Genomic DNA, 14773 nt, shown 5'->3' with positions numbered 1-14773 from the left:
GCATCGTTGAGCTATAGGGCAATTCAAGTGACCTAGAACTTAGAGTGCCCAGCAGAGCAGAAGGGCAGGAAAAGTGCTTGAAAAATAACGGCCAGGGACTCGACGTGATTGCCCAGGGATGGGGGCAGAGGGAGAGGAGAGACAGCGGCATCAGTGCCACAGGCTGAGAAGCAGCAGCGTATCGGAGAGCTGGGGACACAGAGAGTGACGTCACAGAAGCCATCTGTCCCGTTGCTCTGGCTCCAGCAGATCCTTCGTAACTTGCCCAGTCGCCTTGGGAATGCACACAGCCTGGAATTAACGCTCCCCGCCATCATTCAGTGACAGCATCTTTAAAGTTATTCCACATTTTTCAAACATAATCAAGAGACCAGGGCACAGATTCTCTCAGCAGAGGCCGGATTTGAGCAGAGACGGAGAAGGGAGGGGAGCGGTTTGCGTGGAGCAGGATCCCGGCGGGGGTGTGGTGCAGCCGGGGTGGGTCGGTCGAGGAGGCTGGAGGCTGGCCCTAGGGTGCTGGAATTTCGGGGCAGAAATGCTTTAAATGTTAGTTTTGTGGTTTTATTTTCAGTTTTCCTTAGATAGAATTCACGCAGTTCTGTGACTTCTGACATGACGCAAGTGGCGGCACTATCAAAACCTAAAACACGGCCAGCCACAGGCACCCGCTACTCTGTTTTTAATTAATATACTTGAGATTCATTTTTAAAAGAATTTCATATAAATGTAATGATACAGTATTTATTATTTTGTATTTGGTTTCTTTCGTTCAGAATAATGTTTTTTTTTTGTTTTTTTTTGTTTTTTTGAGACAGAGTCTCACTGTGTTGCCCGGGCTAGAGTGCCGTGGCGTCATCCTAGCTCACAGCAGCCTCAAACTCCTGGGCTCAAGCGATCCTCCTGCCTCAGCCTCCCGAGTAGCTGGGACTACAGGCATGTGCCACCATGCCTGGCTAATTTTTTCTATATATTTTTAGTTGTCCAATTAATTTCTTTCTAATTTTAGTAGAGACGGGGTCTCGCTCTTGCTCAGGCTGGTTTCGAACTCCTGAGCTCAAACAATCTGCCCGCCTCGGCCTCCCAGAGAGCTAGGATTACAGGCGTGAGCCACCGCGCCCGGCCAGAATAATGTTTTTGAAATTTTCATTCCTATTTATTGCTGAGATGTGCCAAAGTTTGTTTATCCATTAACCGGCTGATGGATATTTGGGATATTTCAAGTTTGGGGCACTATGAATAGAACTTCAATGAACATTTATGGATAAGTGAAAAAAAGGCCAAAAATTTTCCAAATTTGATGCAAATTATAAATACATAGATCCAATAAGCTGGATGAACTCCACGCGAGGGAAGCAGTTGAGTACCTGTGCTGGGTGTGTGATAACACTGGTCAAACGTCTCACCAGCAGCCAGTGATAGATAGATGTGTTATGTACAAGGGAACAGAATGAGGACATCAGATTTCTTATTGGAAACAGGATAAGCCAGAAGATAGTGGACCAACATCTTTAAAGAAAAACAAAACAACATCTGTAAAATGACGTATCTCACACCAGGAAATGGAAAAAAATAAAAATAAAATAATTCAGACTTCTGTAGCCAGCAAAAACAACTTTCAGAAATGAAGGCAAAATAAAGACTTTTCCAGACATACAAAAGATGAAAGAACTCATCGCTGTTAGCAAGCAATTCATCACCATGGTATAAGTGATGGTTTTTTTAAAAAAAGTCCTCAGGCCAAAGGAAAATGATACCAGACAGAAATACGGATCTACAGGAAAGGATGAACATTGCCAGAAATGGTCACTGGGCTGGGCTCATGTCTGTAATCTCAGCACTTTGGGAGGCTGAGGTGGGAGGATGGCTTGAGGCCAGGAGTTCAAGACTAGCCTGGGCAACATAGCAAGACCTCATCTCTACAAAAAATAAGAAAATTAGCTGGGCATGCTGGTGTGTGCCTGTAGTCCCAGTTACTTGGGAGGCTGAGGCAGGAGGATTGTTGGAGCTCAGGAGTTCAAGGCTGCAGTGAGCTATGGTGGAGCCACTACACTCCAACCTGGGTGATAGAGCAAGAGCCTGTCTCTTAAAAAGCAAACAAACAAAAAACCAGAACTACAGGGATAAATACGTATTAAGAAGATTTATTTTCTCACTATTTAAATCTCTAAACTATAACTATTTAAACAAAAATAATAACAATGTAATAGTGGGTTCATAACACGTAAAAGTAAATACATGACAACAACAGCATAAAAGTGAGGAGGGAAGAATGGAGCTGCCATTGTAAGGGCCTCACGCTGCGCCCAGCGGCACGATGTCACCTCAGGGCAGACCGCGACTGGTTACGTGTGTGTGCTGCAACCTCTAAAGCAGCCACTTAAATACAGCTATCGCTAATAGCCCGTCAAAATAGATCCAAGGCTCGATAAATCTAAAAGGATTTAAGTCATACAAAGTGTATTCTCTGACTATAATGCAATTAAATTAGAAATCAATAAAATAATATCGGGAAAATCCCAGATATTTAGAAATTAAATAATATACTTCTCAATAACCCATGAGGCAAAGAATAAAACAAAAGAGAAATCAGAAAATATTTTGAACTGTATAAAAATAAGAACGCACGATAACAAAATGTGTGGCTATCACTAAAACAGTGCTTATGGGGAAAATTTAAAGCACTAATTGTCTGCATTAGGAAAGAATAAAGTTCTCAAATCAAGGACCTCAGCTTCCACCTTAATAGATTAGAAAAAGAAGAGCAAATTAAGCCCGAAGTTAAGTAGAAGAAAGGAAACAGTAAAGATCAGAATGGAAATTAATGAAATTGAAGGCAGAAAAACACTAGAAAAAAATCAAAGATCAATAAAATTGACAAATCTCCAGCCACACTGGTCGCAAGAAAAACCAGAAGACAAAAATCACCAGTATCGGGAATAAGAGCAAGGTCATCGTTACAGATTCTATGGGCAGTAAAAGGATAATGGGAGAATTTGAAAACAGATGAAATCGACAAATTCCTTAAAAGACACAAACTATTAAAGCTTACTTAGGTAGAAAGAGATAACCTAAATAGCCCTATGTAAAAGAAAGATATTAAATTTATAGTTTAAAACATTCCCACAAAGAAAACTCCAAATCCAGATGGCTTCACTGGTGAATTCTACCAAATATTTAAAGACGAACTAACTCATTTAGAAAATTGGAAAGGATATAATACGTCCCAGCTAATTCAATGAGGCCAGCATGATCCTGATATTGGAAAAAAAGGGCATTACAAGGAAAAAGAATACTACAGACCAATGTCCTTCATGAACATTTATGCAAAAAAAAAAAAAATATAAGCTAAAATGAACTTGGATTCATACCTTGCATTGGATGCGAAAATTAACTCAAAATGGACAGTAGATTAAATGTAAAGCCTAAAACTATAAAACCTCTAGAAGAAAACATAAGAAAAAGCCTTAGAGGTCTCGGGCAAGGCAAAGATTTCTTAGCTATGATACCAAAAGTATGATCCATGAAAGAACAAATTGCTAAGTTGAACAAGGTCACAATCAAAACTTCTCTTCAAAATACACTGTTAGAAAAATGAAAAGACAGCTACAGACTAGGAGGAAATCTTGGCAAATAATCATCTGATATAGCATCAGAATATATTATTAATAAACTCTCAAAACTCAATACTAAGCAAACAACCCAATTTTTAGAATAGACAAAAGATTTGAACAGACACTTAACTCAGAATATACACAGATGCCAAATAAACACGTGAAAATAGTGCTCAACATCGCTGGTCATTCGGGAAACACATATGGAAACCGCAGGGAGGGCCGCTGCGCGCTGTAAGAGTGGCTGAAATTGCAAAGACCGGCCACCAGTGTCAGCGAGGACACACAGGAAGCAGAGCTCTCCCCACTGCTGGTGGGGGTGTGAAAAGTGCAGCCACATTCGGTCGTTTCTCAGAGAGTTAGACACGTACCTACACGTGACCCAGCCGGTGTGCTCCCTGGTTTTACTCCAGAGAAAGAAGGCGTGAATCCACACAGACTCATTTGCAGCTTCATTTGAAACAGCCCAAAACTGGAGGCCACCGGGCGTCCCTTAGTGGGTAAACAGACAGACTGTGGCGTATCCATCCGGGCGCGGCACAGCAGACGTGGGCGAATGGTCAATGCGCGCATCGGCACGGATGAGCCCTCGTAGTTAGGTTAAGAGAAGCAGCCAGACCCCCCGCCAAAGTGGAGAACATACCGCGTGGTTCCTTTTGTGTAAAATACTAGGAAATGCAATCTTACGTCTAGGGACAGAAAGCAGATCAGTGGTGGCCAGGGGGTGGCTGGGGTGAGTGGGGAGGGGCGGGAGAGATTACAAGGAAGCACCACGAGCCTTCCTGGGGTGATCGTGTCCCCTCTGTTCATTACGGCAATGGCTTCGTGGTGTGCACGTGCGCCAGAACTTACCAAATTGTCTACTTTAAATACATGCATTCGTTATGTGCCACCTGTTCCTCAGCAAAGCTATTTTAAAGAGACATTAACGGCAAAATCCAGTGAAAAGACCAAATGTACTAGCTGTGTGACCTTAAGCAAGTTGCCAAACCTCTAGTTTCCGAATCTACAAAGGAGGAATGTAATTATTATTATTTTCCTTGTAGGGTTGTTGTGACAATCAAAGATAACATGTTAGATACATTTTGTGCCAGATACATGGCCGCTAAGTGATGCAGATAATAGTGCTTGCGAGAGTAATGGGACAGTCGCAGTCACTGGACTCCACGGTGTCCCGCTGCGTGAGCCTGGGGAGCCCTCTGTGGAGGCCGTCGCCCTGTCGCCCCGCGCGTGGGGGGAGCTGCGGCCCGCCCGTTTCTGCCGCTCGCTCCCTCCCTCCTCCTGGTGTGGCCAGAGCTGAAAGGGGTTTCCCTGTGTCTCTGCCACTGCACAGCCCTGTCCCCAGCCACCGCCCGTCTTGGGGTCCCTTCCTCCTCCCCTAATTTTGGGACCCCTACCTGGAACCACACGGACGCGCAGGGATCAGTCGGGAGGAAGCCTCCTGGGAGACGGGGCGAGAGAACGCGTGCCAGGCACGCGGGCTGCTCGCGCCCACAGGCGGGCGCCTACTCCAAAGGGCAAGGCCGTCCTTCCCGGCAGCGGGGCCCCCACTCCTGGCTGGAGAGGGCGCACTGACACCCCCACACACTGAATCCCCCACGTGCGTTCGTGCCACTCAGGTTCGCAGCCGCCTCTGCACGTCGGGAAGCCAGTGCCAAAGCCGGCCGTTGCTGGGGGGGGCCGCTCAGGGCCGGCGGAGGCAGGGCTTCGGGCAGATGCAGCTGGCGCCCCATGGTGCCCTCCGGCCTTGCCCCCTGTGAACCCTTAGAACCCTCGCCAGTGACGCCATAGATCATTCAGCATTTCTGGACCCGATATGCCACTTGAAAAGTTACGTCCCTGCAAACCAGAGCCTGTTCCCCACTTGGCCTCTGCACTGAGCTCTGTGGGTGCTCAGTGTGGCCGTTAGACCCCTCAAAGGCAGCCCGGCCACCAGCCCGGGGTCCCGGCGGACTGTCCCCTCCCTTTGAGGTACATTCCAAACCGAGACCCCAAGGACTGTGCCAAAGTGAAGTTTTGAGCCAAGAAAGAGCAACATCTGTTTTCGCCCAGCCGCGGAGAGTGGGGCTTTCGTGGGACCAGAGACTGGCGCACAGGCTCCCTGGCGAAGGCCTCGGTATCCAGCGCTCTGCGCTGGCTGAGAAAGAACCCCCATCTCTTTGCCGAACAGCGAAGGAGCCCGGCCCTGGCTGCCCACCCCCTGCCCCGCCCCGTCCAACTCGGAGCCTTGCTTCTCGTGCCTGGGCGCCCCGGCAGCAGCCACAGGCCTGAGCGTTGGACCTTGAGCTTGGAGAGCCCCGCCCCGAATGTGCATGCACCTCTGTGGCTGCGCCTGCGTGTGTGTGTGCGTGTGCGTGGCCTGCATGCGTGTGTGACAAGGGTCGCTTCTGGAGCATGTCGCCCTCTGTCTGCCCATCCAGGTTACTCCTCGCTGCAGGACGAGCTGCTGTCCCCCGCCTCACTGCACTATGCGCTTCCCTCTCCGCTGCGTGCAGACCAGTACTGGAACGAGGTGGCCGTCATAGACGCCATCCCCCTGGCCGCCACGGAGCATGATGCCATGCTGGAGATGTCTGACATGCAGGTGTGGTCCGCGGGCCTCACGCCCTCCCTGGTCACTGCTGAGGACTCCTCTCTGGAGTACAGCAAGGCCGAGGACTCTGACGCCACAGGCCGAGAGTGGAAGTTGGAGGGAGCGCTCTCGGAGGACCCGCGGGGCCCCGAGCTGGGCTCTCTGGACCTCGTGGAGGACGACACAGTGGACTCAGATGCCACAAATGGCCTTATCGATTTGCTTGACCACGAGGAAGGTCAGAGGTCAGAAGAGAAGCTGCCAGGTCATAGGAGGCAGGATGACTGGCCACATGCAGGGCAGGACGCAGAGAGTGAGGTGTCTCTTGTTTCAGGCCAGCAGCGGGTGCGAGCCCGAGTCACAGCCTCGCCCACCGTGAGTCGGGTGGTGGACAGGACCCAGGACAGGTAAGGGCGTGGCCGCGGCGGCGGGGCCCTCTGGTCTTCTGGGCTCCTGGGTAAGGTTGTGCCCAGTGGTGCGTCACAGGGAATTCTTGGGTGCTGATGGCACCCTGTCCCCATGCCCCCCGTTACGAATGGCCCAGAGCAAGTAAGTTCCGTGTGGCTGCAGCTTGCCTCAGAAGCCGCCTCAGTAGGTGCGCAGCTGTGGTCTGCGAGGGCTGGCCCCTCCCCAGGGCACTGCCCGGGTGTGGCCAGCAGAAGCAACGCCAGGGGTGTTGGGACAAGGGAGAGCCACTTAGGAGAGCGATCACATGGCCTGGGGAAGCGAGGCCCCAAAGCGCTGCTGTGTCGGGTGCCCCGACACTGCGGCTTCCTACTGAAGACCGTATTTGGAAACCTAGAAGCGCCGGGACCCAGAGAAGTGACTTGCGTGCAGTCGCAGCCTGCACGTGGCAGGCTGACAGCGCGCCCGGCTCCTGCCCTGTTGGAAGTGCAGTGGGCTTGTCGGGGCGGGCAGAGCTCTCGGCTGTTGAGCAGAGGGGTCCCATCCCTGAGCGCCCCATGCTGGAGGGTGCGGTGCCACAGGGTCCCTTCTCCGGTGCTGAGAGTCTGTGAGACCGTCTGGCCTGCCTTCGAGCCCTCTGGGCCTCCAGCCATGGTCACCTGCCACGCCCAGAGCCTTGCTGAGTGCGGGCGAGGACTCCGAGGCCATCCGGGTGCCTGCGGGCTCAGAGGGAGATGGGACGACAAGGGGTGGGGCTCCCTTCGGCCCCCTGGGCTGGCATATGAAGCCGTGACAGGCCCCCTTTCCCGTACTGCCTGCTTCCGTAGCTTTGCTGAAGCAGGGAGACGGTTCACCCTCCCGGGAGGCTGTGGCCACCCGCCCAGCTCAGGGCTCAGGCTGGCCAGGTTGCAGGAAAGCTGTTCTCACCCCGCCCCAGCGCTGCCCCACGGGCGCCCTCCTCAGAGGCCCGGGCTGGTGGCTGTTCCCCGGAGTCGTTTAGCTGATGAGACAGCAAAGAATTCGTGTTGTTTCCTACACAAATCTCTGGGTTGGGGGGAGGATTGGACAGACTGAGCCTAGGAGGGTTCCAGGTGAAGTATGGGTCTCCCTGCAAGAGAGCTCGTCTTTGCTGTGATGGCCGTTCCTTCAGCGAGCGTTTATTGAGTGCTTGCTGTGTGCTGGCCCCTGCACCATTAGAATAGCAGAGTCACTAAATGGGGAACCAGAGGCCTGGGTTCTAGGCCTGGTTGTGTCACTTCTCAGCTCCATGCCCTTGGTCAGTCTTCCAGGGGAGACAGACACATTTCCATCACTCACTCACTCTGCATTTATTGAGCACCTACGCATGCCAGCCCCCTGTGAAAACTGCCGGTATGTGCTGGGGTATGGCCTTGAGCATAACAGGCAGACGTCTCCACCTGCAGGCGGCGTGTGGTCCAGTGTGGAGAATGACAGGGCACGAGATAAAGTAAATGAAATTAGAAGGCATCGAAGTGGGAATTCTAGATAATCAATGCTAAAGAGAAAAACCAAGGCAGGAAGGTGCTAGGAGGTGGGTGAGTGCGTGGAGAGAAGGGGTGGCTGGAATCGGGGGTCAGGGAGGCCTGAGTAAGTGGCGTTCGAGTGACTTAAAGGGTGGAGGGTGAGGCGGAGACGTCGCAGAAGGCCCCGCCTGTGCACAAGCCGGGGGGACAGCGTGCCTGGGTCAGAGCAGTGAGGGGAGGGCACAGGGCGCCCGAACCAGGCCGGGAGGTCCCCGAGAGCCCCTGGCGTTGCTGGCGGGGCAGGGAGCCCTTAGGGGCTGGGCAGAGCAGCGGTGAGGCTGGCAGCTGCCCTGAGGATCGCGCGTGCCCAGCGGAAGCGGGGAAAGGTCAAGAGGCCAGAGTCCGGTGGGGCAGGCAGTGTGGACCAGGAGGGCGGCAGTGGCGCCAAGAGTCGGTTGCTTTTGGGGCGTATTCTGAGAGCTGGACCAAAAGGTGTTGCCGACAGCTGCGGTGTGGATGTGAGGGGCAGAGGGTCCGGCAGGGCGCTGGTGCCTCGACCCCTACCGCGGGGGGAGGTGCCGGGAGCTGCGGGGGGACGACCCGCAGAACGGGTGGGGAGATCTGAAGCGTGGATTCAACCACGCGGGCCTGTGGGTGCCAGCGAGAGGCCTGAGGTGGAGACGTGGAGGAGGCCATGGGGCGCACACGCGTGTAGTTTAGACGGCAGGCGCGTGCGTGGGCGGCGGGTGGCTCTGGAGCCCAGGAGGAGCTCACTCGGGAAGTGGAGACAGCGGCACAGCGCTGTGCAGACAGCGGTGAAGTCTGAGCCCTGAGCCAGAAGTCAGGGAACTCGGGGGGACCAGCAAGACACTGAGGAGTGGCCAGAGAAGGAGGGGACCAGGCCAGCGTGGGGTTCCAGGAGCCAGGGAGCACGAGTGAGCACCTGTCAGACGGGGGTGGAGTGACGGGTGGCCTGGCCGCGGGGCAGGCCGCAAAGTCTGACCACGTGGGAAGCGGGTGGGGGCCCCGGCGCCTGGGCCAGCAGGGTGGGCAGAGGGCCCTGGAGCCCCGGGGAGCTGCTCCCCTGCAGGGAGGGACCAGAGGCGCTTACAGCTGGACAGCACGGACAGGGTGGGAGCCAGGTGGCGTGCTCAGGCTCCCCCACGCGGGGCGGTACAGGTGGTCCTGGACGGAGGAGGCTGAAGGGTGACCAGGTGTCCTTTCTGTCTCCCTGGCTGCTCCTCCGGGACCCCAGACTGCAGGACTGGGATGAGGAAGGCTCCATTGCCTCGTACCTGCAAGAGGCCGCACAAGGCTCCTGGCAAGAGGAGGCCCCGCCAGGCCCACACTCGTTCCAGAGGACAAGCCCCACCACCCAAGCACTGGAGCCCAGCGGGTACCTGCAGTCCGAGGAGGCCGGGAGCCCCTGGGCGGCACAGGTGAGAGCCCGTGGGCGCCGCCTGCTCTTCTCCTGCACGGGCGGGGGCAGGGCAGGCTCTCAAGCGCCCGAGCCCGGGGCCAAACGTGTTTCCGTGCTCTGAAAACTGGTGGCGACTGCCCTTTCCCTGGAAGTCTGCGCAGTCCACCTTCCCGGGAGGGGCTCATGTGGCAGAGCCGTCACCCATCCCACCGCCGCGCCGCCGGCAGCTGGGCTCATGGCTGGGGGCAGCTGCTGTCAGAGGGTGGGGCAACGTGCCCTGGGCAGTGTGCGGTGTCAGGTCTGGCCGGGGCAAAGCCGCGGTTTCTGTTCCCTTGTTCCGTCGCGTTTTAGAAAGGGCTCAGAACCCAGACGACTGGGCGTTGGGTGACTCTGGCCCTTCCGGGGTCGGTGTGACCCTCTCCTCTTGGCATCGCAGTTCCTCTTTGGTAACTGGGGGGACTGGAATGTCGCTGCAGTCCGTCCGGCTCTGGAACCCTGTGGCTCCGGTGGCCTGGGGGGGGGGGCGCAGAGGAGCAGGCGGCGATGGGATGACGGGATGGCGGCAGCGCTGCCCTGCCCGGCCCGACGCCCAGCCTCGGCCGCTCTCCCGCCTCCTTTGGTTTCACGTTTGTCTCGTTTATTGCCTGAGTCCCCGCGCCCACCGCACCCCACCGTTATTCTGAAGCAAATCCCAGACATCTTACTAACGGGCGTCGTTTTAATTTGTGTCCTTACAAAACCCCATTGCTGTCCTGTGCGGATGCGTTTTTGACGTGTCCCGTGTTCCCTCCTCTTCTCTCCCTGTTCCTTTCTCTCCGAACCTCCGCCCTCGCAGGTCCCTGTGGGGACTCCAGGACTCGGTCGGCTCTAGGAGGGTCCGGGCTGCCGGCCGAAAGGAGCCCCCAGGGACTCGGCAGGGCTTTATTTAGAAAGCGTCCCGCCCCGCGTGTGCCCATCACTGCAGCCGCCCCTACCCTCTTCCCAGCAGCCCCGAGCCCTGCTCCCACTGCTCCCTGTGGGGGTCTTAATCGGGTTTGTTCTGCAGAATCCCCAGGGAAGGGGAGGGAAGCCGCTGCCCCTCCACGGTCAGACCACGGCGAGGGGGACGTGGGCAGCAGAGGCAGCGAGCAGGGCAGCCTGGGCGGTCGCAGGGGACACTTCTAGATCCTGCGGCTCAACCCCTCGGTGACAAATGAGGAGACTGAGGCCCAGGGAGGCGGGGCTTCCTCCAGGGTCACACGGTGAGGCAGCGCCAGGTCCAGGGTGAGCGTGCAGGGCCCCCACACTGGGTAGCCTTGCCAGTGGTCATCTCACGGCCCCCGGGGTGGCGCTGAGGCCCATCGAAGGTGAGGGTTGGCAGAGCGCCCATTTACTATCATTTCCGCTGAATCTCTGAAAACGGTGCCGGGAGACGGAGAGATGCCTGTGACTTGGGGCTTGAGGTGGCCGTAACCGTAATAATAGACGTGCAATGGCTGTGACCCAGACGACTCCCGCCGGGCTGTGGGTGGGAGTGCCTGAAGCCAGACTCCTCCTGAGCGAGCCCAAACCACGGTCCTTCCCGGGCCGGCCCCGCGCCGTGCTGCGGGCTCCGTCCTTCCAGGGCTTTCTCGCTGAAGTGAGGCAGCGCTGCGCGGTGATGAGGGTTTGCAGGCCGACCCTCTCTCCTGGGCGCGATGCTTTGCCCCTGGGAAAATGGCAGAACCTACGAGGTCAGGATGCGGCGAAGTGTGCCCGAGTCCCCGTGTGAAACACGCGCACAGCAGCGCACCGTCGGGAGCCTTTGCCGCTGCCACCCCCCAGCGGCTGGTCGCGTTCACGGACTTCCAGGTTTCGCAGCAGTCTCAACAAGGGGTACAGAGAGCACTGTAGTCCCTGCTCTGTGGGTGGGGAAACTGAGGCACAGCACGGGCCGCCTCCCCAAACCCCCACAGGAGGCAGGTTGTGGGGTTGGTGTGCCGTGTCCCAGGTCTCTGTTCTTCCTGCCGCTCGAAGAGGAAGAGCCTGACCCAAAAGCGCAGTTCCTTCCAGCCGCAGTGGCTCCCGCGCCGCGGGCGTGGAGAGCCTGGCACGGGAAGGGCCCTTCGGGAGAGGCCTTAAATAGACACGCCGGCTACACGGTCAAGTGGAGAGTTGCTGTGCCTGTAAAGGGAGGGACCGAGGGCCTGTGGGGCTGGCGGGATTTGCAGACGGGCCAGGTGCCCCCCACCCCTGCTGGGCCCCCGCTGTGCTCCCGGGGCTGGGCCTGCAATGTCGTGCCCTTGGGGCTATTTTTGAAATGAGCCCTTAACTGTCCAGGGTATTAGCTGGTCTGGTCCCTGCGGTGGCCACCCAGAAGACACACAAGTAGCCACATTCTCGGAAGGTCTTGTTTTCTGGAGTCCCTGAACGACTCTCCCAGCCAGGACTGCCTGTAGTTCCCACAGGGACAGGCCGAGCCCCTGCCAGTCTCTGGGCGGGGCAGGGCTGCAGCGGGTGTCCCTCAAGCGGTGACTCTGACATGGGCACCTGCCTGCTTCCTTCTAGCCCAGCTGGACAGCTTGGCAGCTGGTTTGGGAGCTAAAATTATAGAAGCCTGATGTCACCCGGGGGGCAGGGCACTCGGGCCAGGCTGCGCCGTTCCGGAGAGGCCCCATTCGGTGTCCTGCCCAGAGCAAGAGAGTGAGAGACCGAGAGAGCAAAGCAGAGAGAGAGAGAGAATGGGAGGCGTCCCCCGGGGACTGAGGAGTTCAGGAGGAGAATGAGGGGCCGGACCCCTGTCGCGGCCAGGCCCCTGGCTCCGCTGCTCCCCGGAGGGCTGGGCTGGTGAGCAGGGTGTGAGGATGTGGACCTTCGTCACGCAGCTGCTGGTCACCCTGGTGCTCCTGGGCTTCTTCCTGGTCAGCTGTCAGAACGTGATGCACATCGTCAGGGGCTCGCTGCGCTTCGTGCTGACGCACGTCCACCAGGAGCTGGACAAGGAGCTGGGGGAGGGCGAGGGGCTGAGCGACGACGAGGAGACCGTCTCCAGCAGGGTGGTCCGGCGGCGCGTCCTCCTGAAGGTACCGCAGGCAGGCGGCAGGTGGCCGGAGCTGGGAGGCCGAGGCCAGGCCGACGGACACTGCCGTGCCGGGGCGGCCTCCGGGGATCAGGTCCTGCCGGGAGCCAGAGCTGTGTGCGGCTCCCACTCGGTGTGGCCCTGCTCCCGTCCCGCTTCTGTCGCCCACTGCTTTGGGAATCCGGGCAGGTCACATTCGGGTGACGCTGTCTGTGGAAGGGCTTTCTAAGCTGGGAAGTGCTGTGAAAATATAACCTCCCTTCGCCTCTCAGGGCCTCCTGTCAGGCTTCACTGTCCCCGGGGCTCTCGCGAGGATCCCGCGCAGGAAGCCCTGGCCAGCCCTGGGCCGTCCGGCCTCAGGGCCTGTGGCACAGCTCACCCAAGGCACAGCTCACGCTCCAGGAGCCGTTGGCCCGGCCGCTGCTCCGCGAGGAGTTGGAGTTGCCGCGTGGGGACTGCCGTGTTCCCTCCTCGAGCTGCGTCCTTTCCCCCAGACGCCCACGCACCCATCTGAGCGCTCTCTCTTTCTCTCCTTCCAGGGGAACGAGCTTCAGAATATTCCAGGGGAGCAGGTGACAGAGGAACAGTTCACGGATGAGCAGGGCAACTTTGTTACCAAGAAGGTGGGTGAGGGGGTCCCCCTGAGCTGGCGAGAGGCAGGTGGGCCAGAAGCTAAAAGGTGGTAGAACCGAACCCCAGCTTCTCGCTGGCACCCCGACAGTGGGGTGAGGGCCCGTCACCTGCACTGCTCGGCAGGGGCGGCTCAGGGGCTTTTGGTCATCTGCCGTCCAGACGTGGTGTCCTCGTGGCCTCTTTGTCCAAGTCACCCTGAATAGCTCCTGCTACTCTGACCCAGGAGGACCAGCCCCCGAGAAGCATCCCAAACCATTCGCATGATGCCTGCCCCTGAAAACAGAGGTGTTAAGAGAGCAGTGTGATTGTCCCTGGCTCACCACGAGCCTCCTCAAATAAAAGGGTGCAGGAATTCACTGAGATGCCGATTCGAGCCTTGGGCACTGTGCTGGCCACGGGCGGGGGAAAAGCAGCAGGGAGGATCTCGCACGTGCTGTGTGTCCGTCCGTCCCTCCCCCTGAGCCACTTGTGGCAGGGACTGTCTTGTTCCAAGCACTCGGTGGGTGGAGAGGAAAGGGTTGTTTGAATATTTGAATGAGTTGAATCCAGTTACCGAAGGTGAGAAAGAACTGCCCTCTGCCCCCCATGCTGGTAGAAGCAGAATGGGGAGGACGGCACAAACGGCCACCACTGCCAAGCGGGAAGGAGGTGCTGTGTGCTCGAGATGGAGCCACACCTGGGTCGTTAACTGAAACCTGCCGAGACCCCTCCACTAATCCCAGCCCCTCTAGGTTTTGCTATAAGGCGCTGGGGAGAAGGTCGGTCCCTGTTCTTGGCCTCTCAAGGCTTGGCCCCTCGGGACAAAGGCCGCCTTCCTCGGATCCCATTCCTGGGACTTGCTGTCCTCAAGCTCCGTCTCGATGGTTTGACCAGCCCTGTCCCTTTTCCGCTCTTTTCCAGATCACTCGCAAGGTCGTCCGACAGATAGACTCATCCGGCGCCGATGACACCCTGGAGCACGAGGAGGTGATTGTGCAGGGCCCCTCGGAGGACCCCAGGGAGCTGGAGGCCGATGTCGATTACTTTATGAAACACGCCAAGGTACCGAGGGGCCTTGCTCCTCCGAGCCGCCCCCGCGCCGCCTCTGCTGCCCGGCGCCCCCACCCCCTCCCCTCTTTCCGGGCTCTCCCTGGAGCCTCCTTCCTCCCTGGCGGGCAGTGTTCCCGCCGCCTCCCTGCAGTCTCCTCTCGGTCTCTTGCCTGCATTCTGCCCATCTGTCTGTGCGACCGTCCGGCATTCTGTCTCCGCTGCGTCTCCAGGTGGAGCTGAGAGGGAGTGGCCTGCAGCCGGACCTCCTAGAGGGCAGGAAGGGGGCTCAGATAGTGAAGCGGGCCAGCCTGAAAAGGGGGAAGCAGTGACCCCAAGCCTCTCTCCTTGGAATAGCCCCTCGGGAGGTAACGCCGCCCTTCCCATCCTTCCTGCATGGCCTGGTCCCCGTGGAGCAGCTGCTCACACTCACTGTCTCAGCCGGTCCCTGCCACCTGTGCCCGGCATGTTGCAGGATGAACAGCCTGTTGTGTGGTCTGGAGGCTTAGATTGTCGCTTCCCAACCTACTAACTGCGTCTCTGAGCCCCAACTTCCTCGTTAGGAAAACGGAATCAGTAATATCC

At 57.2% G+C, this 14773-nt stretch overlaps 1 protein-coding gene across 2 annotated transcripts in view; it reads left to right on the top strand.

The window, feature by feature from the left end:
* Window positions 1-14557, top strand: part of ANK1 (ankyrin 1, erythrocytic) — a 191971-nt gene extending 177414 nt beyond the window's left edge. The window contains exons 39-45 of one of the 2 annotated variants that reach the window (XM_012655968.1): window positions 6032-6590; window positions 9328-9527; window positions 9576-9598; window positions 11355-11378; window positions 13024-13152; window positions 14063-14128; window positions 14422-14520. In XM_012655968.1, coding sequence (XP_012511422.1) covers window positions 6032-6590; window positions 9328-9527; window positions 9576-9598; window positions 11355-11378; window positions 13024-13152; window positions 14063-14128; window positions 14422-14520 — 1100 coding nt within the window. Of the gene's footprint in view, window positions 1-6031; window positions 6591-9327; window positions 9528-9575; window positions 9599-11354; window positions 11379-12086; window positions 12534-13023; window positions 13153-14062; window positions 14129-14421 lie in introns of those variants that run through there. The other variant, XM_012655969.1, reaches the window with a different exon arrangement.
* Window positions 14558-14773: the final 216 nt, after the last annotated feature.

This window comes from Propithecus coquereli, unplaced genomic scaffold (assembly GCF_000956105.1).
Source record: "Propithecus coquereli isolate 6110/MARCELLA unplaced genomic scaffold, Pcoq_1.0 Scaffold496, whole genome shotgun sequence".
NCBI classification, from domain to species: domain Eukaryota; kingdom Metazoa; phylum Chordata; class Mammalia; order Primates; family Indriidae; genus Propithecus; species Propithecus coquereli.
Note: the sequence above shows the minus strand (reverse complement) of the source record. Positions and strands in the feature narration are given on the sequence as shown.